Below are 26,839 nucleotides of genomic sequence, written 5' to 3'. Positions count from 1 at the left end.
AGTAAAAGGGGTTTGCATAATTCAGAAAGCACAAGCAGGATTCACAAAACCGATAAGAAACTGGAGTTTTCGTGTTAAAGGAAATTATATAATAACAATTATTATCGAATATAGAGTGGCTTCAATTGATGAAGAAAGGCAAGAATTACATTGATTTATAACTTTTAAAAAGTAAATTAATTTTAAATAATAATAGCCCTTTGTATCAGTTGACTTTTGAACTTTTTTGAACGACTGATGCAATAAACATTACTAAATCATACAGTATGTTCAAATTTACGTTTCATTATAAAATAAAACTTATTTACTTCGTCCTATATACAACTGAACATAAAACAATCAATTTGCAATCAAATATATAATGCATAGAATTAGGTAAGAAAAGTAACAATTCGTAGAAGTAGCATTCTTTTAGAATTCTTTAAAAAATGATGTTGAACAGAAAGAGACATTCAAAGAAAGTTTATATTTTCCTAAATTGAACATCCACTTAATAAAGGTATGGTAACTTCCAATTGAATTGTAATACAAAAAATATCCATAGTCTAATTTTCTTTAAAATCTAAGAATCGTTTTAAATTCATAATTGTAATTTGTAACTTATGTACATGATTTTATGTCATTAATTGTGAATAAAAATTTTAGGAAAAAATATAAAATAAAACTTTTATTGTATTAAAGTTATGTTTTAGCACTTCATTGAATAAGTTTCAAGGATGACTAATAAAACAACAATTTTTGGGCAATATTCGACTCAATTCATCAACATAGTCTACTTCAAGAGTGATACATTGGTTCCAACGCTTCTCTAACATTTTGATACCTTTCTTGTAGAGCGATTTATCTTTGGCCTCAAAATACGGCTTTCAACCTTTGCTATCCATTCAGCTGACAATCGATTAGACTCTGGAGTGTAGTGGTGCATACAGGTTACATCCGAAATGTTCAATATCAAATGGTGAATATACTGCCTTCTGATATCCTCAGAATGTCAGCTATCTCTCGCAACTTCAATTTACGATCAGTCTATACCATTTTGTGGACTTTTTTTTATGTTATCTGCAAAAATTGCCGAATTTGGGCGACCATCAGCATCAGCATCATTTCTGTCTGTACGACCGCCTTTAAAATCAGCAAACCATGTCTCTTCCATTTGTCTGAACGGAGAAAAGACCCCATAACAATTATTTTTCCCATCAAAAAACAATGTTTTATCAACACACGAAATTCTGATTTTTTTTTATTATTTGAAAATTACAAAAGTAGCGTCAATAAAACCACTGTAACTTGTGAACTAAACGTCACATTGTCATGAAATTTTGAAACGCATCATTTGAAGGTTGGTACTTACTGAAAAACATATGGATTTGTCGATAGTGGCGCCATCTATATGCCATCCTACGAACTTATTGAGATGTTATAATAGAATCTTAGATAAAATAATTTGCAAGTTCATTCTTTCTTGGATAAATTGTAAACAAAAATAATTTTTAAATTATGTATTGAAAGAGATATTTGTGGAAAAATCTTAATATTGTTTATTTTGTACATAATAAGAAGAAAATAAATATAAGCAGGAATACCCGCACTATAGGTAAACGGTACAGCCAATATCCGGGACTAATCGAGTACAGATCACAAAAAATAATTTTCTGTACTATTTCTTGTGAATATATTTTCATTTTACTGAATCAATATAGAGTTTGTTTTGAAATTTTAATTTTTAAACCGTATTATAGTGAATCCGGACTGATCGAAGCAGCATTATGCGAGATATTAATTAATCTAATATTCAAATGATTTGATAATTCATGTCAGTTTAGGTAAAATGATTGAATATGAATAATAATATATTATACCAATTTAAAAGTGTGTATAATTAATTAATTTTAGGGCGAAAAGATTGTATTAATCCTTTCAACCAAAACCTTTTTTCCTGCATTTACTTTCAATTTATTTTAATATAATCAAATAATAATAATTGCAACAGTCACAAAAAGTAAACAAAAATAAAAACTTATTTATAATTCAAATCATACTAAAAACAAATCCGTTATAAATATAGACTATAGGACTTTTATTTATCTATTTAAATGTAAGTAGTAAAAATACAAAGATTGTGGAAAAAAAAATGTTAATAACATACGTGTTTTTCTTTCTAAATGTGTGGAATATTTCATTCGTTCAACGAATAAGTTCGAGGAAAGTTATAATGGGTCTTAAAAGAGTTATCCAAGTGAAATTATTATGCATAAACTATTCAAAGCATTGGACGTATGCATGCAGCAATTACTGTACGTATTTTTTTTTTACATAATACAATCATTATTTAAACTCCAAAAGTAGTAAAGCATAATTAGATTAAAAAATTGAAATATATTTGTATAATCATCATAATCAAAAATAAAAAAAACCATCAAAGGGATATTGACCATAGATATTTTCACCCTACAATGTTTTTTTTGTGATTACTTTTTTTAGTCACAATATAATCAAATTTCTATGCGAGAATTGTTGAAAATATTCATCAATATAAATTAGTAAAGATATGTTTGTTTTTATCTATGATTTCAAAGTGGATGTCAATTTAATTTTATAAATGGAAAATGATTGAGGTCATCAGATTTTAGCACATTTCGGAATTAATGAAATTCGACTATAAATAAATGGTTACATCAAGATGGGAGGAACAGGAATAATGAGGATGATGGAAAAGATTTAATTTAACAAAGTAATAAATGACATGAGCACGCGAGCAAAGGGAAAAAAATAGGGTAAAAGTCGGATTTAATATAACGGAGAATCGTCGAGTTTAACTAAATAAACGAAAAAAAAAGTAAAGTTATAAAAGAGGAAAGAGTTATTAATTTTACTATATTTATACATAATAGCATTTTATTTACTTAGTTCTCAATTTTATTGGTATATTTGGAAGTCTTTCAACTGTTTTATTCTTTTTTTTTGTATTTAAACCCTTTGTTACCATTTTGCTTTGGATTTATTTTAAAATACAGTAAAATTAGTTGCCTATAAATTTTTAGTAAAGATTACATTAAAGTATCAACAAGTATTTAGATTATTTGTTTCTTTTGTCATTTGAAAGATGTCACATTTTGCATCATTTAGTTTACGGTCTATTTTAACAGGAGTCCTAAAACGAACAGTTTCGACATATTTTACTTTTTTAATATAGAAATAAATTCTTTAATTTTCAACTTATTATATTTAAATAATATTTTCAATTAGAAATCTACAAGTTTTGAGACATAACAAAAGAATTCCAGGATTTGGGAAATTTTTATCTTAATTTCCAATTTTTTAGTATTCGTATTTATATAATATTTTTAATTTACCATCGATGAGTTAAATGTAAAAGTTTGCTTTTCTTAAACTCAAAAGTTTTTCGTAATTCTTTTTTTTATAAAATTTCGTTTTAATTAAATTTTAAATTAGAAAATTATCTATTTAAAATTAATTAACAATAAATTCAGGTTTTTGTATATGATAAATTAGAATATATTGATTATAATTGCTAAACTTCATTCAAAATCATAAATTTATTGGATTATTATTTGTTGAAAAAGTATGTCAGCAATGCAAATCGTATATTTAGGATTTCGTGCAAAACATATTTTATAATTTATGATAGTTGGAAGAGGTTCAAGTGCATTATTGAAACGTATTATGTTTACACCAGTAAATAAAAAGTAATAATATATAAAATAAATTTAGATCTAAATAAAGAACAAACAAATTCAAATAAAAAAAAAATATGTTAGTTAACGTATTTAAACTGTTATACAATCAAGCATCAAAGGAATTTCAACGTGAAAAATCGAATTATCCGGAATAATTAATGCATTTAATAATAGACCAATGTTTTTTCTAATGTATTGAAATAAGAAAAAGCACATTATTAAAAAAAGAATGATATTCTCTCCTTCTTTCGGCTTATAAAAAAAATAACTAGACACAGTTTTACAGTGAATTACGTAATCGTAATGAATCTAATTTAGTTTCACTGTTAATTTGAAGAGAACACATCTATAATAATTTTAGTGTAAAAATTCTCAATAGTGATCATAGTTTTCCTATTAGAAATTAGTTGAGTGAAATAAAATATTTGTGCTACAATGGTGGATTACGAGTATAGTCCTTTGATGAAACTGATGCTTGCTTTCATGGATATAAACCTAATGAATCCGCTGAAGTATAATTTCGGAATAAAAATGATGAATTTGTTCACTCTAATATTGTTGGTGTTCTATCTTATTTGGTACACTTTTGGATTGGCGTCACGTTGGGTTGATATATACTCGATTTCTGAAGCAAACGTGATGCCTTCTTGCGTCATGGTATTCCAATTAAATGTAAAAAAATATATATGCAAATATTGACTATTACATATTGTAGGCTTTGGTGAAGGGAACTGCGTTGGTTTACTACAGGAAGAATCTGAAGAAGGCTTTGATGTCATTGAAAGATTTTTGGAGTCCGAGCGAATTTCCCGATCACGAAGAACGCTTGATGAATATCCATCGGAAAGCCTATAGAATCGTCATCGTTTTATTCGGCTGCGCTTTCGTACTTTCCCTTCCAACAATGTTCACCGCGATGCTCCAAAGCGATCCCAGAGAACTTCCCTTAAAGATTTACCCAATCTGCGATTATCAAACTTCTCCCTGCTACGAATTGCTTTATACTTATTTGATGTTCTACTGCTACTACCAATTCGTACCGATCCACTTGTACTTCGAAGGTCTCTTCATAGCCACAATCGCCTATATTTATGTAGGCATAGAAATGGTTAAGATCCGTTTAACCACAATCGATCTTCAATACCAAACTGAACGAGAAGCTTTAGACATACTAAACACAATAATATCTCAGCACAATTTGATCTTACGGTAAATTCAATAATTGATTTAATTGATCACCCAACAAAAGCGCTTTCAAATTATCTAATATCATGAGTGCAATTTCAAAAATACATCTATACCTCGTTTTACACGTTACTTTCTTACACGTTTTCGCTTTTACACGATTTAAAAACATTTTACGATCAAAAAGTTACAATTTTGATACATGTTTTTCTCAGAAACTACTGTGTAAATCGGGGGATATGTGTACATACGAACAATTTGCTGAGCAGTGTTTGTGTTTTAAAAATACATACACATTCTCTTGCATTCTCTTTAAAAATAATTTGTTTTCTTTTAGATTTGTTAAGGAAATTAGACACGTTTTCACGCTTCCTTTATTGGCGTTTTTCGTGTTAACCGGAGTCACAGAAACCGTAGTTTTATTTATGCTCACAACCGATGGGTAAACAATTAACATCTTCTTACTAAACAATTACTTTAAGAATAATTATTTTTCATTAAAGAATTCCTCCGGATATGGACCACACTATACAATACGGTTCTTTAATTATAATTTTCTCAATGGAGATGCTTTATTACAGCGTTTCCGCAACAATAATCGAAGAACAGGTTCGCATCTCAAAGAATTTAAATTCTTGAAATTATTTGATTTGAATGTTTCAGATTCAGAGCGTCGGAGATTCCATATATAATCTGAATTGGCACAGTAAGACTTATAGGAAATTTAGAGAAAATTTGGCTTTCGTTATACAACGGTCGCAGGTGGACGAAGGTTTCACTCTTGGAAATATGGCTAAATTGAACTTGGAGACTTTCGTGATAGTACGTTCTTTGCACATTACATTTAAAATTTGTAATTATTAAGATTTCAGACTTATCGCAATATTTTTTCGTTCTATATTTTACTAAGCGAAACCAGTAGAAAAGGAAAGGACATTTCATAAAAAAGAAACATTATTTTGAAATATGATATAAATACGGGGTGGAACAAAAGAAAATACTATTTTAAAGTTTTTCATTTCTTAATAATTCTTTCATAAACAAAAAACACACTTCTTGGAAATAATTTTTCTCTAGTTTTGATAATTATATCCTTTCTAAGCCGTGTACCATCACTGTGATGTTTCTTGGCTTATTCCTTCAATTTCTTCAAGGATGTTGACCTACAATTTCTGAATGGTTCCAGGATAATTACTGTATTCTCTTTCAAATATCGCCACAAGAAGAAATCTGAAGAAGTTTAGTCAGGCTTATTGACGGCTATTTTCAGAATTTCGCAAAGTTATCTCTATTCCAAAAAAAATGTCTTCAGAGTACTTTTCAGCACTAACTTGCTGTCAACATACCTCTGGTTTGCCCAAAATTCTCGATACCTCTCGCCGGTGACAGTTAGTGCATTTTCTGCTTCATCTTCAAATTACTAAAGTCCAAGGATGTAATTTCCAAAAAGTGTGTTTCCTGTTTATTAAGAAAATTTTCATTTCTCCGTATTATAAAACGATGAAAAAAAAGTTTTTTTTTTGTTAATAAATTCAAATTAATTCTGTATTGGGTTATCCGAAAAGTTTATGCCAATTTTTCCGAAAATTAAAAATATCCATACATAAATTTAAAATTTTGTATACACAATTGTGGTCTATACATCTATCTTCATCTTTCGTTAAGTTAAACATTATATCCTCCTAGAATGTCTACGGTTTGTTCGAAACTTATACATCAATGTTTTGATTTGATCATTATTACTAATATACTGAAAAATACAGAAATCCCAGCTCTTAACTTAGCAAATTACTTTCGCACAATTCTTTTAGCTGAAGCAACTTCTCAAGCAGAATATTTCTTAGCTATTGCTTTAGTGGCATCTTTGGCTTTCCAGCAATATAAAAGTATCAAAGTCTAAAAAGCACTTTATATTCTTTTGATCATTTGATCAGAAGCGAAGATAGGCACAAACTTTCCGGGCATTCCAATAATAGAAATATTCTACATAGTATACATTATTAAGTGTCAGTATCAGTGTCAATATTAGAATGATCTGTCAATTTTTATTATTAGGTTAGGTTGTCGCGTTAATAATTAGGTTAGGTTACCTAATACAGACTTTTATTATGAAATACTAACAAAATATGACATACAGTCAACCCTCCTATAATGCGGTAGTGCGTACCGCGTTGTATGGAAACCGCGCTATAAGAAACTCGGAATTAGTACAAATCACATCATTCGTATCGCGTTATATGGAGACCAATAAATACAAAAGACAAGATAAATTATAAATTATTTTTATTGAATTGAATTGAAGAGTTCATATAAGGATTGATAAAATAAATGAAACAAGAACTAAACTAAAAGACTGTTTTTCAACAAAAACAATGAAGACTTTTGTAAAATTATGTAATTTTTCAACACTCATCCTCGCTGTCGCCTAATTGTCTTCTTTTAATGGGCAAAATGTCTTCATCTCTTAGTTCATCTTCACATTGGTTTTCGATTGTAGCTTTTTTTTCTAACTCCACTAAAACCTCTCCATAGGGAGCTAAGCAATTTCTAACCCTCTTTTAAACTTTGCGCTGTTCACCGTTGAACGATCAGTTTGAATGAAATGAAGTTCTAATTCTTTAGCCAAATTTAGCCCTTTTTTCACATCTTGTAAATCGAGATTTGGCACCCAAATTCGTTTACCAATGCATTTGAGGTGGATGCACAATTAATTCCATTAGTTCTTCCTCATCTAAAGTTTCTTCCCCGAGTACTAGTTCTCTTACATCCTGATGGTTTACTGCAAATTCTTCATCGCTTAAACGAGAAGCAATGTTTACTATTTCTGTAACTGGGAGTGAAATTGTAGAATCATCTTGTATTGCTTGAACCATTTGAACCATTCATATGCTGCGCAGAAGGAACTTATGGGATGCTGTTGAACGGAAACCGCGCTGTAATGGAAACCGCGTTCTGAGAGTACCGCGTTATAGGAGAGTTCACTGTATTCAAATTAAAATGCTCATATATGTTTGTATTAAATGGTCCAATAATTAAAAATATAAACTTAATAAATAGGAGTTCTAAGAAACTTAGCACTTAATGAAAACACAATATAAAATTATTATCTTTTTTTTTCTGTATAAAATTATCAATTGGAATTGCAACAATAATGCATTATGATTATATGAATCTAATTAAATATGTATGGGTGGAGTATAATCAAATATGCATGGGTGGAATATTTCATTGCCAAGAAAGTTTGGAGAAACTTTGGCAATTCTCAGCTTATGCAGGTTAATCGTAATCCAGACAATGGCCAGCGAAGAGTACGTGCCTCTGTTAAAGCTATTATTGCATTACATGGATGTGAATCTCATAAATCCACTAAAGTATAGCTTCAAGACTAAAGCCATGCACATCTTCACCATCTTTTGCTTGACGTTCTACGTCATCTGGTACGTGATTGGATTCGTGTCTCGTTGGGTCGACATAAACTCGATATCGGAAGCAAATTTGATACCAGCCGGTTTTGTGGTAACTTATAAATCAGGAAAACAAAAAACAACAGATATAAACTATATATTTTAGGCTTTAATGAAAGGCGTCGCTTTCATTTACTATAGAAAACACCTGAAGCACGGATTGATATTGCTGAAGGACTTCTGGAAACCAAATAGGTATCCCGAGTTTGAAAAACAATTGATGAGGATGCATAGAATCGCTTACGCAACTGTGATCACTTTTTTCACGCTCTGTCATGTACTCTCAATTCCATCAATGTTTTCAGCAATTTTCCAACGAAATCCAAGAGAGTTACCTATTAAGATCTATCCCATCTGCGATTTATAAACATCTCCGTGCTACGAACTTCTCTACGCTTACTTGCTGATCTACTGTTACTTCCAATTCTTTCCAATCCACTTATGTTTTGATGGTTTCTTCATGGCTACAATCGCCTACATTTACGTAGGAATAGAATTGATCAAAATAAGCCTGAACAGATTGGATTTCGAGCTGTTATCTGAAGCGGAAAATCTGCTATTGCTTAAAGAAATTATTTCGCAACACGAACTGATTTTAAGGTACGTTCTCTCAATGATTGCATCGCATGTAAATATAATAAATTTTCAGATTTACTAAGGTAATAAGGCATGTCTTCATGCTTCCTCTGTTAGGGTTTTTCTTATTGACCGGGGCCACTCAGATCGTCGTTTTCTACATGTTAACTGCAGACGGGTAAATAAATATTTGCAACAAATATTTTATTTATATCATATATTTTTTATAGAATTCCTCCGGACATGGATCATATTATAGCATACGGATCGATAATCACAATATTCACGGTCCAAATGCTGTATTATTCAATTTCTGCTGCTATAATTCAAAAACAGGTTGATCTTAAACACTTAGTATTTTTTTAAATTAACGTTAAGGATATTTTAGATTCAAAGCGTCGGAAGTTCAATTTACAATATCAATTGGTACAGCAAGACTTACGGGAAGGTTCGAGAATATTTGGCTTTCATGATGCAACGAACGCAGATGGATGAAAGTTTCACTATTGGAAATATGACTAAATTGAATTTGGAGACTTTTGTTCTTGTAAAGTTTATATAAAATCTTATAATTGAAAGGTGTAATTGATTACATTTTCAGGCCTTCAGAAATATTTTTTCCTTTTACACTTTACTCAGCGAAAGCAGCAAAAAAGTCTGAAGTAAATGTTACCAACAGTATCAACAAAAATGTCTTAAATTCGATATATTCTATTATGTACAAGAAAACGCATTGTATCTGTAATATTCGTTGTTGAGTAAAGTACACAAATACAAACAAAATTACTAATATCTAAATATAAAAAGAGGCAAGGATGAACTATAGTGATATGAGGCTATAAACGTACGATGAGCCAAAAGTTAATGGGTAAAATGCGTGATCTTCGCTCCACTTGAATACTTTATATACAATTACCTAGGGTAATTCATTTAATAACGGCCAAGGAAGTTTTTTCCCTGCCTCTAATATAGTTGTCTCAACGGATTACTAGTAACGAAATTACTTAATGATCTCTTTAATATATCTTATATAAAAAATCTACCAGTCACAGTTAATCCACTCAGCAAACAGCTTCATAATCTCGATATTCATTTCAATTGTATTTTATGTCTTAATTATTTGTGTATTGTGGAATATAAAGGATTATCATTTAATAGATTAAAGGTATTTATTATAATTGAAATATAATTCATGTTATCGTCTATTTTAAGTTAAATTAAGTTGTGAGATATCAATTTTTGTAAAAAAAAGTCAAGATTTAATATAGTAAATTTAAAGTCGATATTATAATTAAACAAAACTATTTTCACTGTAAAACGTATTTGATTGTTACATTAATGTTAAAAATAAACAATGAATTACACGTTGTTAATCTTCGTTTACAAGTAGGCAACTAAATTTATTGTGAGTTTTGTTTACCTGTAAATATATTTAGGTAAAACCGGTTAATCGATAAATTACTGGTATTTTCTTAATTGAAAATTTTATGTACAAAAGGGCGATCAACAAAAACCTATTAAGTTTTAATAAGAGTTCAATACATTAAAAAATAATAATAAACGAATAAATTAAAAAATATTTCATTCGATTTTTGGAAATCGACGAAGTTGTTTTTTTTTAAATATTTAATTTTAACATATTTTTTGGTCATATAACCAAAGGACTTTCCGCCAAAAGAATACATTATAATTGAAAATATATTGTGTTTGAGAAGGATCTCATTCGTCGGATTTTAGTTATAATTGGTAAAACATCTTCATGTGCAACATCACTTTCTATTACCGAGTCAAAAATTACTTAATTACCCGTATTTCTTATCAAAATTTACCGGTAAATTAAATAATCATATTTACCGGTAAAACTGGTTAATTGTTTACTGATAATTGAAGAACTACAAGTCATAAAGTTTATTATTATTTGTAAATAATTGTTCTTGATGCAAGATTTTTGTTGTATATTTATAGAAAATGAGTAATCACGAGTATAGGCCTTTGTTGAGACTAATGTTGGCATACTTGGATTTGAATCTACTGAATCCTATGAGGGATAATTTCGTGATTAAAATGTTGAACATCTTCACAGTCTTCAGTTTATTGTTTTACGTTATTTGGTACATTATTGGTTTCACAAATAGATGGGTCGACATAAACTCTATCCCAGAGGCGAATTTGATACCAGCTGGTACAGTGGTAACTAAAATCCTATTGTTTATCAAAAAAAAAGAAAACGACAAAACAAACTTATATTTCAGGTTTTACTAAAGGGTTTTGCTCTGGTTTACTATAAGAAGAATCTGAGGGAGGCTCTGATTTTACTGAATGATTTTTGGAAGCCCGACAGATTTCCGGAGCACGAAAAGCAGTTACTGAGGATGCATCGTTATGCTTACGTCACTGTGATCATATTTTTCGTCATGGCATATGTCTTCTCTCTTCCTGCTATGTTTTCAAAGTTTTTCGAGGACGGCCCAAACGAATTGCCCATAAAGATACATCCCATCTGCGATTTAGAAACTTCCCCTTGCTACGAACTGCTCTACGCGTATTTGCTGATATACTGTTACTACCAATTCATTCCGTTGCATCTGTACTTTGATGGTCTCTTCGTGACAACAATTGCGTACATCTACGTGGGCATGGAAATGATCAAAATCAGTTTGAGTAAAATAGATTTGGAGCGTTTAAAACAAAAAGAAGCTATCAACAAATTGAACGAAATCAGTGCACAGCACGAACTGATTTTACGGTAGATTGAAAACATTATAGTTACTATATTTCAAATTGAAATTCCACGTTTATAGTTTTCTCACAGAAATTAGGTACGTCTTCACCATTCCTTTATTAGGGTTTTTCTTGTTGACCGGAGCTACAGAAACTGTTGCATTCTTCATGCTCACCGCCGATGGGTAAACAATATTTTATAATAATCAAAACCAATAAATTCCAATTACATAATACTCAACAGGATGCCTCCAGATATGGATCACATCATTCAGTATGGCTCTGTGATCACAATTTTCATAACCCAAATGCTGTATTACTGCATTTCTGCAGCTATAGTAAAAGATCAGGTAAGTTTTCTCAATAGAGCAACATAATAAATCTACCAACATAATTTTAGATGCAAACCGTTGCTGATTCCTTGTACAATGTTAATTGGCACAGCAAGACGTACGGGAAGGTCCGAGAGAATTTATCTTTCATGATTCAACGCTCGCAAAAGGATGAAAGCTTTACACTTGGAAATATGACTAAACTTAATTTGGAGACTTTCGTTATGGTATGTTGTGTGCACTTAAACAGTTCAAGACTAATGATATAAAGTTTTTAGGTGTTTAGAAATGTTTTCTCCTTCTACACTCTCTTAAGTGAAACAACCAAGAAAATGCATTAAAAGTTGGCTACATATTGTAAACTTTCAGCAAATCACCATATTTGTAGCAAAAGAATATAATTTTCCATTAACTAATAAAATTATTGCTTGGTATTACATAATTATCAAATGAAAATTGACAAAACTTCAAGAGTTTAGTAACACTTCTTTTATGACACCTTGTATTTGCAAATATATGGATCAATAAACCAAAAAATTGCAGTCACAATTTAATTACTAATTACTTAAATATTCCTTATAGAAAAAAAAGTTTTGATAGCAAAAAACAAATAGGTTTATCCAATTTCTGCAAGTTTAATGTTTATAATTGCATGACAATCATTTATGTGAATTAATCAATATTTACTATAATTACTTGAAATAACATTTGTTAAAAAAAAATATTTAAATTTAATTAATTAATATTTAGTATGAAAGTATTAATAAGTAAATATAATTGGTGCTATTAGAAATTCTTAGATATGTCAGTTAGAACCTAATAGAAATAACTCGAATAGTCCGCATGCAATAAATTTCGAAATTAGTGTGTTTTCAATAATATTTTTCACATATGGATTTAGTATTAAAGAATTTAAGTTTGCTTAAGTCACAAATGTGTATTTAATATTGACCATTTTGTTATATTTATGATCATTTAGAGTAAGTTGCAGTAACTGAAAAATAATTAATAAAACTAGAAACTATTTCGTTATAATCAACCGATTAACTATACTTTAATATTATAAAGACATGTATGAAGAAATGAACCCAAATGAGAAATGTATACAAAAAACGATTCAAGTATATTCTAATAATCAATTTAAATAATTAAATTTTCCAGTACTAAAAATATTTTACATTAATTGTTTGTCTCAAAGATGAGAGATTTTTATAGTTTTTTTTATTAAAGCAAAGCAATGCGCATTTAACTTATCAAATTATTGCTTGGTACTACACAATTATTAAATAAAAATTGACATAACCTCAAGATAAAACTGTCGATAAAACAAAATAGTAACACTTCTTTTATGACACCTTGTATTTGCAAATATACAGATCATAAAGCAACACACACATTTTAATTACTAAAAATTACATTAAGAGGAATCAGTTGTATTTGACTGGTATTAAGTATTATTTATAGAAAAAAAGTTTTGATAGTAAAAAACAATTAGGTTTATCAAATTTCTGAAAGTTTAAAGTTAATAATTGCATGACAATCATTTTGCCACATGCGTGGAATATTTCATCGCAAAAGTTTTTAATAGGTTTTCGAACGACGTTTAGAGACAATTATCTGCGATAAAGTATTTAACTGCACCGGATCGCGTTTCAATTGTAGTTTGATGGGAAGATGTCGAGCGCAACCGAATACCAGCCCTTGATGAGGTTCTTATTAGTCTACATGAACAAGAACTACATGAATCCGTTAAAGTACAACTCGAAGACCAAAATCCTAAACGCGATCGGTATTTTTTCGTTGGCCTTTTACGTTATTTGGTATTTTTTGGGAATCATATCGAATTGGGAGGACGTGAACTCAATTTCCGAAGCAAACTTGATACCTGCTGGAATTTTGGTATAACTATAACCAAATGAAAGCATTCAAAACTTATTAAAATTAATTTGTAGGGTTGTCTGAAAGCTGCGACTTTTACTTATTATAGAAAGAACTTGAAATACGCTTTGACATTGTTGAAGGATTTTTGGCCTCCGAACAAATTTCCAGAGCACGAGAGGAATTTGCTGAAAATCCATAAAGTTGCATTCATCACAGTGGTAACATTTATGTTTTCAGCGTACGTAGTTTCAATTTCAACGATGTTCTCACCACTCATCATGCATAAGTTCAATGAGCTACCGATTAAAATTTACCCGATTTGCGATTTAGAGACATCGCCTTGCTACGAACTGCTTTATGGTTATTTGCTGATCTATTGTTATTACCAGTTCATGCCTATACACTTATGTTTTGATGGATTCTTCGTAGCTGCCATTGTTTATGGCTATGTGGGCATGGAAATGATAAAAATTAGCTTGAGCAGATTGGATTTGGAGAGATCATCGGAATCGGAAGCTTTGGCTAAACTAAGCGAGATAATATCTCAGCACGATCTCATTTTACGGTAAGGATTAGTAAAGGTGATAACAAGTTAATCTTCTTGCTCTCAGATTTATAAAGGAAGTTAGACATGTCTTCATGCTTCCGTTGCTGGGATTCTTCTCCCTGACCTCATCCACTGAGATAGTCGCATTTTACATGCTAACTGCCGACGGGTAATCACAAAAAAATCGCTTATATAAAATCCAATAACAATATGCAAATAAATCCTCAGAATTCCACCAGATCTAGGACACATCATACAATACGGCTCTATAATAATCATATTCTTTATACAAATGCTATACTACTGCATTTGGGCCGCAATAATCAAAGATCAGGTTAGATAATTATATATACAAATTGCGTACTTAATTTTGCAGTTTTTCAGGTTCAGAGCGTAGGAAACGCCGTATATCAAGTGAATTGGTATTGCAAAACAAATCCAAGGGTTAGGAAGTGTTTGGCTTTTATGATTCAACGCACGCAGCTGGATGAGAGTTTCACTGTCGGAAAAATGACCAAATTAAATTTGGAGACCTTCGTGATGGTATTTTTGCAAGAATTTATAGGAGACACAACGCAATCATTCATTCATATTTTTTTTTTATTTCAGATGACCCGAAATATTTTCTCTTTCTACACATTGCTGAGCGACACTAGTAAGAAGAATGTAAATATGTGAATTAATCAATATTTACTATAATTACTTGAGATAACATTCATTTCGAGAAAATTTTGAAAAAATATTTAGATTTAATTAATTAATATTTAGTATGAAAGCATTGAATTATAAAGAAAATAACATGTTTTGTTTGGTTGCATACTAAAAGTACAAATAATTGGTGCAATTAGAAACTCTTGAGATGTGTTAGTTAGAACCTAATTGAAATAACTCGAATAGTCCGCATGCAATAAATTTAAAAATTAGTCAATTTTCATTAATATTTTTCACATATGAATTTTGTATTCAATAACTTAAATATGATTAAGTCAAAAATAATTAATAAAACTGAAAACTATATATAAGACATGTATGAAGAGATGAACCCAAATGAGAAATGTATACAAAAAACGAAACAATTATAGATCTGATTTTTTTTTAATACTGATTATCTTCTTAATGGAAGCTATTATTGTCATTAGAAGTATACTGGTTTCCAGCTCACGGATTTGGAAGATATTGTTAAAAAATAAAGTTAAATTGTTGACTCACCTGAGCAATTTGATCGAATCTGCCGAAGAGTTCGTTAAGAGTTTTGACGAGATCCGAGGCGGAAAGTTGCTCGGATAACGGCGTAAAGTTGACGATGTCTGCATAAAGGATGGAGACGTTGTTGTGTCTTTGCACGTACATCTCGTGGAAGCTCTGCTTGTTGGTCACCTCTTGACAGGCATCCGCCATCTTCAGCATGATGCTCCGCTTAACCTGCAACAAGAATAGAAAAAAAAAACTGCAGCATGAAAACTTTCGTAAAAAGTATTGCTATTATTTTCTTAATTATTAATTAGCGACTTGCTGCGTATTTGTCTGCATCCTCTGGAATAAAGTAGAAGGCAACACGATTACCAAACGGCGCGCATTGTCTGCAATCTCCGTTTTACCCAGTTAATTACATTGCAAAAATAACGATTTCCATAATTGCAACATCGGAATATTGATCGCTGTTTACTTTCCATGCATATACACAAATCCAATTTTCTCATTTCGTCGAATGTATAAACACAGAAAATTGCATTACAAATTTCCGCTTTTAAACGCTTTCACCTGACTCATTTACTTTTGCTATTTCCCCAAAGTTGAATACGTTTATTCGAAACGGAATCCAAAGGTATTAATCGGATATTTTCTTATTTCTAATCTTATTTTTACATTAAATTATTTCTTTTCAAAATTTTAAAACGTTGTTTAAATTAGATGTAATTCTGATGTAAAAAAATGATTAACAGTTTCATGTAATTATAATTGAATAAATAAAAAACCATTATTGGTAATTAGACAAATAACATTACTTTAACAGATATGATCTGTGTACAAATAACAAAAGTTTATGTTATTTATAGATAATTTTCCAAAGTTATCTATCATACATTATACCTTGTTTAATAGTTTGTTACTCGCACGGCGTTTGTGAGACCATAACTTTAAATATTTTTGTACATTCTTCATACTGATTGATGATTTATAAATGAACATTACTGCATTTTGAACTAATGTTGTGAAGGATTAACAGCAATATATTCTTAGCAGAGTCTATCAGACATCATGCGAGTATTGGTTTTATAATATTTTACTTTACCATTTTTTAAAATGATCCAGGAAATGAACCGGATGCAGAAATTTTACGAAAATTAGCAATGGAATCACAGAAAGACAAACCATCAGAAATAAACATCACTACTAAGTTAAAGATATATTTTTTTACATTTTTATAAAATAAACCTGATTAAAAGGTAATATATTTTATGCATTCCAATTATATATTTATTTAAATAAATTACTAACATTATATTTAACGGAGTTTCTCTAACGCGAGTAACGATGCTAAAAAAAGTCGCGCGATTAATGAAGTAAATTGTTTGATAAAATTAAGAAAATGAAACAGTGAGATTAACATTGATGGTGCGCAGAATGTTTTTTTTGATGTAAATACATTAGATATCCTTTGATTCAATTGCAAGAAGCAACTCGAGTAAATATTTGTCGTACATAATGAAACGAAATTCATAATTAAAGGAAACTGCTGCTATGATGTTTACTTCGGTTGTCTTTTGTAATTCATCAAAGAAATTAAAGTATGCAAATAGAGATTTTTTTTATTCATCTTCAGTTCTCCCCACATCTTGTTTAATTTACTTTAATTTTATATTGCGTTTTTATTAATATTTTTGTTTTCATTCCAATTCGCACTTTAATTAAAAGCCTCACGTCGCGTCGAAGCACACATTATTGTAATACGAAATTGAAGAAATGAAATAGCAAACAGATGGAAACTTGTAATGTTTTTTTTTGCATGTTTCATTTTAACAGCGACACATTTTTAACTTTTAATTAAATTTAGAACTGTATATAAAGAATGAAATTTTACAAATTCAAAGAATTACAGAACTACAATTAAAATAAAATTGTTAATTGTTAATTCATATTAATTTTTAATGATAATGAAGAAATAATTCATGATTTATCGGCTAGAACAAAAATAATATGACATAAACCTAAAAAATGTTACCCTCGATTTTAGATTACGCAGAAAAAAGTAATTTATTTTCAAGTGAAAAAAAGGAGTGGAGTGGATTTAGCGACTTTAGATGTTTTTTTTTCGCGACAATACGTTCTTGCCAGAAAGATAGAGCACAGTTATTAATCACTTCTCTCATTCTCCGTTTCCATTAGATTTTTTGCATTATATAGGAGCGCCACATGAAAGGTGAAATAAATTCATTTAAAGCTAAAGCTCAGAATTTTGAACATTATCAATGATAGTGGATCATCGGGATTTTGTTCTTTCACAACTCTATTACAAGGATTTAGATAATTCTATAGTCAATTACGTATAAAACCAAATATATAGATAAGTATGTACAAGTAATGACATTTGTATATTTTCTTCTTTTACTAGATCAAAAACTTCAAGATAAAATTATTTACTATCTACAAGTTCTCTTTTTTTGTAAATTTGTCTGTAATTTGGTTACTTTGAGAGATGATTAGATTATTAGTCTTGTGTCCCGGGATTATCTTGTAGGTGGGTCGGTGTGGAGTTTTAGAGAGGTTTATGCAATATTCTTAATTAGTTTTATTAAGTCAACTATGCAAGTGTTGATCTTAGGGATTATCAACTAACTAAGTGATTTCTTATACACTCTATTAAAAATACATACAAATTCTCGTGCATTTGACGTGATTAGACTTGTCAACTGTTACAGTTTTACAGCAAATAAATATATGTTTTTTGTCGGTTTTCTCTGTATACAATTTATAAAAACATATTTATTGTCCAATGTAATCAATACTTGTTGTTCTTCTATTGTAGAATATGATAATATAAGTGTAATCTAATAAATGGAAAGCCCAACTGTGTATTGGAAAGTAATTGGGTATAGCAATTCAATGGATAATCATGCCTTTGATGTTAAACAAGAGATGTAGATATTCAATTTATTAACAATATTGGTTAAATGTAGTGTAATTAGAAGCAAGTGTGTTGTAATTAGTTTGTGATTTACCTCTGCTGCGATGTAAGCTGGAATAACGCTGAGAAGGAGTTGCTCCTGCTGCTCCTTTTCGCACTCTAATTTCACCCTTGACTCGATGCAAGTCCTTGTGCCGACAAAGGTCCGACGATGAGCCCCTTCGGTCATGTAACGATAATAGAGTCCCGTCCCACTGGCCGCCGCGAGCAGCACAACTTCTGAGATTAGCTGAAATCCAATTACAGATAGACATCAGAGACCGGATTCTGCTGATGGTGCAACGGATGAGATTATATACCTGCATGTAGAAAGAGTGAACATCAGAGGTGTATCTGTAGGCTATGGAAGTTGTTAAGTGGGCGACGGTGACGAGGAATGCCATGGCTATAGCAACAAGTCGGGAAACCGGAAGCATGGTGTGCAGCGCGAGGAGCAGGGCGAAGAGCGGAAGCGGCGCGTGTCTTCCGGCCAGCAGCAGCGTCGAAGTGGCGACGATTCCGGTCACGAGGATCGAGGCGATCAGAGCCCAAGCTTCCGATTCCATCACAATCGGAAACTGCGACGCCAGCAGCACCATCACCAGCGTCACCGTCATCACCGATATCATTATGATCGGAAACATCCTGTCCTGGACATCCTGCAAAACGATATGTAACTTAATATACAAATATACACAATAATCATCTTTATTTGATTGTATTTAAAATTTATTTAAAATCATATAATATGGTTTTAAATATGGTAAAACATAAATACATTTTGCATACAATTACAAACAGTAATATTACATATTGATTTCGTGGTTATTGACAATACCGCTAATGCTACTCTCCAATGAATCATAGTTAATAACACATTAGCTTCAAATCCCGTTCAAATAATTGCACATAACACTAGCCACTACAAACTTAATTCACAATGCAAATGTAGTTGTAATCATTATATATCATGGCGATAATGAAACTTATGATACTGAGCTGTTTTATTATTCATACATTTGTATCATGGTGAACCTGCCAACTATAATTGTAAACTGCCAACGTGTATCAACTTAAAAAAATGTATGTTACTAAATATAGATATTGCCGTTAGGGAAATTATCTCCATGATTATATATGTATTCTTGTCACAGCTGAATATAATACTCATATTATATAATAAAATAGTTATATAAACACACGGATCAATATAAACTGCATAAAATTATAATAAGCTAAAATTTGTAAATTTTGATTAAAATTTTCTGGAGCCATTCACAGTTTAAGAAAGTTTGAACAAATTCAAAAACTTTAACTTTGTTTGAACGAAACAAAAATGTTTAATGATAAAAGTTTATACTAAAAAATAATATTTTCATTCAGATAAATATGCATTTAATTGAAAATAAAAGTGTATATTGTTTTAGACTAAAAGTACAAAGTTGTCATGTTTAAAATTTTCATATGGCAATTTTTTTTTTGAACTTGGAATTTTAAATCGAAATTTCTATTTCCGAAGAATTCTTCTAGTCATATAATAATGTTTTTAGTTTATTAAAATTAAATAAGAACTTGAAATAATGGAGAATTTTTAAATTTAAAGTGATTGTTAAAATATTATATATTTCATGATATAAAATGTGGATGCGCTGGGATGGTATGGGTATATATCGCAAGCCCGACAACCGAAATACCGTCAATCAAATTCCCGACGTTTGAAATCCCGACTGTATCAAAATCCCGACAATATCGAAAATTTTTACAATAACATTTTTAAATTATTTCGGAGCGTAGTCACCTTGTGTTGTTATACTTTTATTATTAATAACAATAAATTATTATTAATTTATTTGATTTTGTTGAATTATTCACAATAAACCTTAATATTATGAAATTATCTCTAATACAATTAGATTATTAATTGTTATTATTTATTATTAATAACAATTTAAAAGTCACTACGCTCCGGAATAATTTAAAAATGTTATTGTATACATTTTAGATATAGTCGGGATTTTGATACAGTCGGGATTATGGTTGTCGGTATTTTAATATAATTGGGATTTTGATATAGTCCGGATTAAGTTTGTCGGGATTTCGGTACAGTCGGGATTTCGGACGTCGGGAATTTGTTTGACGGTTTCGGTTCTCGGGCTTGCGATTGCCACCGAAAGAATATAAATTATAGGTTTAATTATCCTTTAAAATTCTAGTATATAAACAAAATATTTATACATTTATAAATTTCTCCTGTCCTTTCCTAATTTTACTTGAAGAATTCTTCACCTGCACTAATTATTTATAATCCTTAATATAAACAGTTTATTTAAATAAACTTTACACAATAAAAATAATTTACAAGGAAATATATATTTTTTTTTTAATTGTGCTTATTTGTTACTGAATATTTATGTAATTGTAAAACCTAATTATGTTGATATAAATTTGCTATTGTCTAATTAAACCGATTAAAATTTGTAATTTTATTTAAGCTATAACTCAAATTTAAAATTAAAATGTCAACCCTTGGTTTTAACTTGGGGAATAATGGCGGATTAGAGGATCTGAGCTTAAATTGCGTTTAAGAAAATGCGATTAAAAGATGTCCCGCTGCTAAGATTTAATTAAAGTCCGAAAGCAGATATTTCTCTAAACCGGATCATGAACTTATCTAATTCATATACTAAAGCCTGTTTGTGGCATGATACAAAAATATAACATTAAAGTTTGTTGACAATTGACAAGAGATGAGCAAATAATGAATCCTAATAAAAATAAAATACAGTAATGTTTGAAACCGGACTAATCGAGGAACTAAATACATACAAAAATACATGCCAATTTATTTTACTCAGCTAAAATTTAGTTTCTTTTAAAATTTTCAAACCGGACTTTAATGAATTTGGACTAATTGAAACCGCACTATGCGAGGTATTGCTGTAATATTAGATTTTTTTACTATACTCTTCACATTTTTTTTTGTTAAATTAAAGGCACACTTTTTTATATGCATATTAAAAGAAAAATGTTTTTAGTGCGAGTTTTTAATTACACTTGACTCTCGTAAATAAAGATCGACTATTTAATCATACATGTGCATTAAACACGGTTTCCATATTGGAGAGAACGTAATTAATTACAGACATTCGAATATCATCGTGTAAATGCATTATTGATGTTACATATTGCATTCTTTAATGACGATATTAATAGAAACGGTAATAATTAGTAATCTTCAATTAGACGTACGCTCAAAACAAATTCATCCTATTGAATAAACCGAAATACATGTCTTGTTGTTTTTTTGCAATCAAATTAACATTGTTCATTTAGTTATGCATGGAAAATTCTAAATTACATATAAATTAGTTTAATTACATTTGCTTAGCATCGAAATAAAGTTCACAATGATCAAAGCAACTTTATTTATATTGGAATAGTTGTAAAATATTTGATGAAATTTGAAAACAGAAATATGATTTAAAAATTAAAGTTTTCAAATTAATTAAAATATTATAAAGAATTTTTTTTAATACATTGGAACCTCGCAGGCGCGCAATCCGGGACTTTTCTTCTCATCGTCACTCGTTATGCGAAACGTCGGTTTTTGATCGAGTCATTTTTCTTACAATTCGTTATGCGAGGTGCTCGTTAAGCGAGGTTCTACTGTATATATAAAAATGGTGGATGCGCCTGTCTTAACATTTCAGATTCGCTATTGCTACTGCGGATGAACCTGAGTCTTCGTGACGATTCTGAAAATAATCGGGTCTATATCGCAAGCCCGACAACCTAAAGACCGTCTATTGAAATCCCGACAACCTAAAGACCGTCTATTGAAATCCCGATGTTTGAAATCCCGGCTGTATTAAAATCCCGACGCTTGAAATCCCGACTATGTTAAAATCCCGATAATTAAAATCCCGACTATATCGAAATCACGACTACCATAAAAATATTATTGTAGAAATTTATAATAATAAAAGACACTGTCGGGATTTCAATATAGTCTGGATTTTGATTGTCGGGATTATGGTAGCCGGGATTTCGAACGTCGGGATTTCGATGCACTCGGAATTTCGAACATCGGGATTTCGATAGACGGGATTTCGGTTGTCGGGCTTGAGATTGCCACCGAAAATAATCACCTAATTTTACGTAAATACAAGTTTTTTCCATTTATTAGTAATTGAGTAGTTAAAAATTATGTTTATATTTTTTTCATATAAGATTTTTATTATAGTATATGTTATATAAGTGATCTACTTAGTAAGTTACGTAAGTAAGTATTCAAATTATGAATTAAATAATTTAATGTACTTGCTATTCTAAATGCTTATAAAAGTTTGTCTGATTATTGAAAAATTACCTTTAGATTGTTACAAAAACGTAACTCCTCTGTACGTCACTTTGAATAACAGCGGTTTTAAAACGTTTAAACAATTATCAAATAATCTTGAAACATGCCTAATCCACGTCGCGACTCATCTTATTACGAAAATGCAAATAGTCGCGATTTTTCACGACTAGTCAGATGCAGTTGCGAGCGCGAAACAAATCCTTATATGGGTATTTCTCGCGTTGGATTTATTCACATTATTCGTGAATCAAGATTCTACTGCAAGATTTTTCTTCCATTTTATCCCAAGACTCACTTGAACCTATATTTGAAATTCCGCTATACAATTATGCACTTAGTATGCTTCGGACTTAATTAGAAAACAATTAAATTAATTATATTTTAAAATTTTCGCGGCACACCTAGATCCACTTGCGCACTCCTGTGTAGCTGTAACTAAGGTGACCAGACCTAACAGAACTCACCAGGACAGAAGACGACATATCAGGATATGAATAAAACAGAACGTTATACAAGAAGAACACGACAAAACAAAATAGCGAAAAAATAGAATAGTACTAAAACAGCGAAAAAAAAAACATAGAGTGAAAACAGGTTAGTACTAAAAGAGAACAGCATAAAAACAGGACATCTGATAGGATTAATCCTGAACTTCCCTAGAATCTATACTTGTTTGAGATGTAGATGAGCAGGATATTAAAAAGTTACTGTAGGTTTCTGGTGAGGGCCTAACCAACTACGATCATTAAGAACTGGCAGAACTAGGAATTGAAGAACGCGAAAATAGTGATTCTGAAGATGATGAACCAAAACAACTTACTACAAATTAGAAATAGTATAGAAATGATAACCGAAATAATTGATTAAATTGTAGCGAATTATCCAAATTTTGACAACATTTGCTTAATGAAAAAAAAAAGCGAAAAATGTCTTATTTTATCGTAAAAAAATCAACAATACTAGAAGAGCCAGGATCTTCATCACAAAAATAAACTTAATATTTCTGGGTGTAAATGTTTCTGTTATATAAAACATATATTATAATGCAAATTACTATAAATACAACTTAGATTTGAAGTAACATTTGTTTATTTTCCGTGTTTCCGTTTCTCTATTTGATATATCTATTAATATGTCCTCTTTTAACGCTGTTTCGTTTAGTGTTCTGTCTTTAGGAACGTATCTAAAGCGCTAAACGAGGTCTTACTGTACATATTTTATTGTTAAGTTGCTAAGATATCGACACTCGACCTCATCCCGTCGTCATATACTTAACTGGTGCCTATAGCTCACGAATATCTTAAGAAAGCAAAGTTTATTATATATTTTATTAGTATTTATCAGTGACAAAAAAAGTGGTGAAAAATATTAAATTAAATATGTTTTTTTCAAATCAATTAAAATATTATAATTTTTCATTAATTTCCATATTGTATATATAAATTAATATGTTCATTAAATATATAGTAAAACAAATATTATCAAGCTATATACAGTTAAATCTCACTTAACGTTCCAAAATTTCCGAATTTTTACTCATATAATGAATTTTTTTTTCCATATAAACTAATGTAATATACGATAATGCATTCCATTTTGGAATCATTTTTCTTACTCAATAAGCGAACTTCCACTGTATAAGTTTTATAGCGCAAATAATTAGATATTCTAACGTGCAAACTATAACACTTAATAATATATCATGATACTGCTATTGGATGCTGTAAATTACACAATCAATCACGTGAATGAGATCCCGTAATTACATACATTATATATTCGCCAATTTGCTAGGCTCAATTTTGCGGTTAAATGATTATCGATTATTTAATATTGTGTCCAGTTGCAACAAATTTCCAATAAAAAATGAATATTTCAGTTATTGAAAATACATTTCTTTTACCTGAAAAGTTGAAAATTGTCAAATTCTTTTTCTATTTTACTATATTATGGTTTCCATATACTAGTTGATAAAATTTTATATTAAATAAAATAAATAAAACAAAAAACTAATCAAATAATAGAAAAACCATCCATTTATTTCTTTTGTTAATTATGTAATAAAAATGATGCAACAATGTAATTTTAGCTTCAGTTGGAAACGTATTATATATAAAATATAATTGAATTAATTACGATTATAAAATGAATTTCGTATAATAAAAGTATATGCACGGTAATTGGCAGTTCCAATATTGCTCGTTTCCCAGCATAATTAATTCATTATTAATCCCAGCTCACTGCCCTTTTTCCTGCCTTACTTTTCCGAGTTTCCCTTGCCTCTACCCATATTTAATTTTGATGACGCCTGTCCCGGCCATAAATAAATTTGCGGAATACAATTTTACGTTATTACATAATAATTGCAATTAAATGTAACGAATCCGCGATATGAAAAATTAACGTTTTCAAAGCGGCAAAGTTTCACGAAAAAGAGTCATAACTTGTTTAAACTTTGATCATTATTAGAGAATGTCGCACAAACGGAATATGTAATTTATTGCAAGAAGCAAAACATGAATTTACATGTTTATTTATTATAAAAAAAAAGAAACACATGAACTTTGTAAATAATTTACGTTTTTAATTTAGAAAAATAATAATAAACAATAACTTTCAATTTAGTTTTAATTAATATTGAAGAATGTAATTATGAATATGTAGATGAATAATTAATATTACTTTTAGCATTGTATCTCAGATGTAATTAAAGTAATCTCTTCCGAGGGAAAGACAAAAAAAAGGTAATTAACGGAAGCGTTTTGCGAAAGCGTTGGTAAGCATGCAAAATAATTAATACCGAAACCTTTGTAATAGTGCAGTTTTCTTTTTGCTGATGCAAAATATTATACATGTACGCTGGATTAAAGTAATGGACTTATAATTCCATTTAATTCCAGAACAAATCGTATTATTTTTATATTATTAGCTGCTTACAAAAGTTCTACAAAGAATAAATAAATTTCTCATTTTTATTATATAATTGAAATCTTAATATAGAGTACTGATTTAAGAAAATATATCTGTATATTAAATATTACCAGTAATTTGCTAACTTAATACGATTTTGTATAATTTTCAATAGAAAAAAAAGATGATTAAAATAAATTAAACAAGAAAACCTTAGAGAAAGTAACAATTATTTTTAAACAATTTACCACCTTAATTAAAAATAAAAAAATATCGTTTTTATCCATTATTTTATTCTTTAATTTCATTGCACATAACATAACATTAGAAAATTGCAAAAAAAATCTACTACAAAAAAAACGTAAACCGAGTTAACTCGGATATTAAAAAAATGATAAACATATCAATGTTTTAGTCAATATTTGTCTCTGTATGATAAATTCTAAAACACATATACACTTGGTTCTCTTTTTATGCGGTGGATACGTTCCACAGGAAAACGCATAAAAATAAATCGCACAAAAAAGGACTAGACACACGTATAAAAATATACGGATACGTTCTATAATTTTTTAAAACCGCATAAAACTAAATCAATGAGTTACAATATACCGAAAATCGCATAAAAAAGGGTTTATTAAATTTCAGAAAAATAATTAATCTTACTATATTCTTTCTGAAATGTTTATTCATAATTTTATAAAAACGTTAACCAACAAGTTTATTAAATTTCACAAAAATATAATCTTAACATATTCCTTTTGAATTTATACGGAAAAATTTTACAAAAAAATATACAGAAAATTTTTCACATTTCACATTTTTTTTCTTTAGAATTATCGTCGCTATATGAGAGTGTTCGGCATAATTTGCGAACTGGTTCTAAATCACTTTCATCACTAGAAGAGATAGTTAGCATATCAGATCTATGTCCTGAAGATAATGATTCTTCACAAGTAAAATTAGTCTCAACTTCGCATGTTGATTTTTCCCTTTGACA

General features: G+C 29.7%; 1 protein-coding gene across 10 annotated transcripts in view; it reads right to left on the bottom strand.

Moving 5' to 3' along the window:
* Positions 1-26,839, bottom strand: part of LOC108567526 (adenylate cyclase type 2) — a 92,829-nt gene that overhangs the window by 20,416 nt on the left and 45,574 nt on the right. For all 10 annotated transcript variants that reach the window (XM_017928040.1, XM_017928043.1, XM_017928041.1 and 7 more), the window contains exons 3-5: positions 18,890-19,228; positions 18,625-18,819; positions 15,614-15,826 (exon numbers count right to left, since the gene is read on the bottom strand). In XM_017928040.1, coding sequence (XP_017783529.1) covers positions 15,614-15,826; positions 18,625-18,819; positions 18,890-19,228 — 747 coding nt within the window. The remainder of the gene's footprint in view (positions 1-15,613; positions 15,827-18,624; positions 18,820-18,889; positions 19,229-26,839) is intronic.

This window comes from Nicrophorus vespilloides, unplaced genomic scaffold (genome assembly GCF_001412225.1).
Source record: "Nicrophorus vespilloides isolate i.1.1-1 unplaced genomic scaffold, Nicve_v1.0, whole genome shotgun sequence".
Taxonomy (NCBI): domain Eukaryota; kingdom Metazoa; phylum Arthropoda; class Insecta; order Coleoptera; family Silphidae; genus Nicrophorus; species Nicrophorus vespilloides.
The sequence above is the reverse complement of the archived record's forward strand: the minus strand, read 5'-3'. Positions and strand labels throughout refer to the sequence as shown.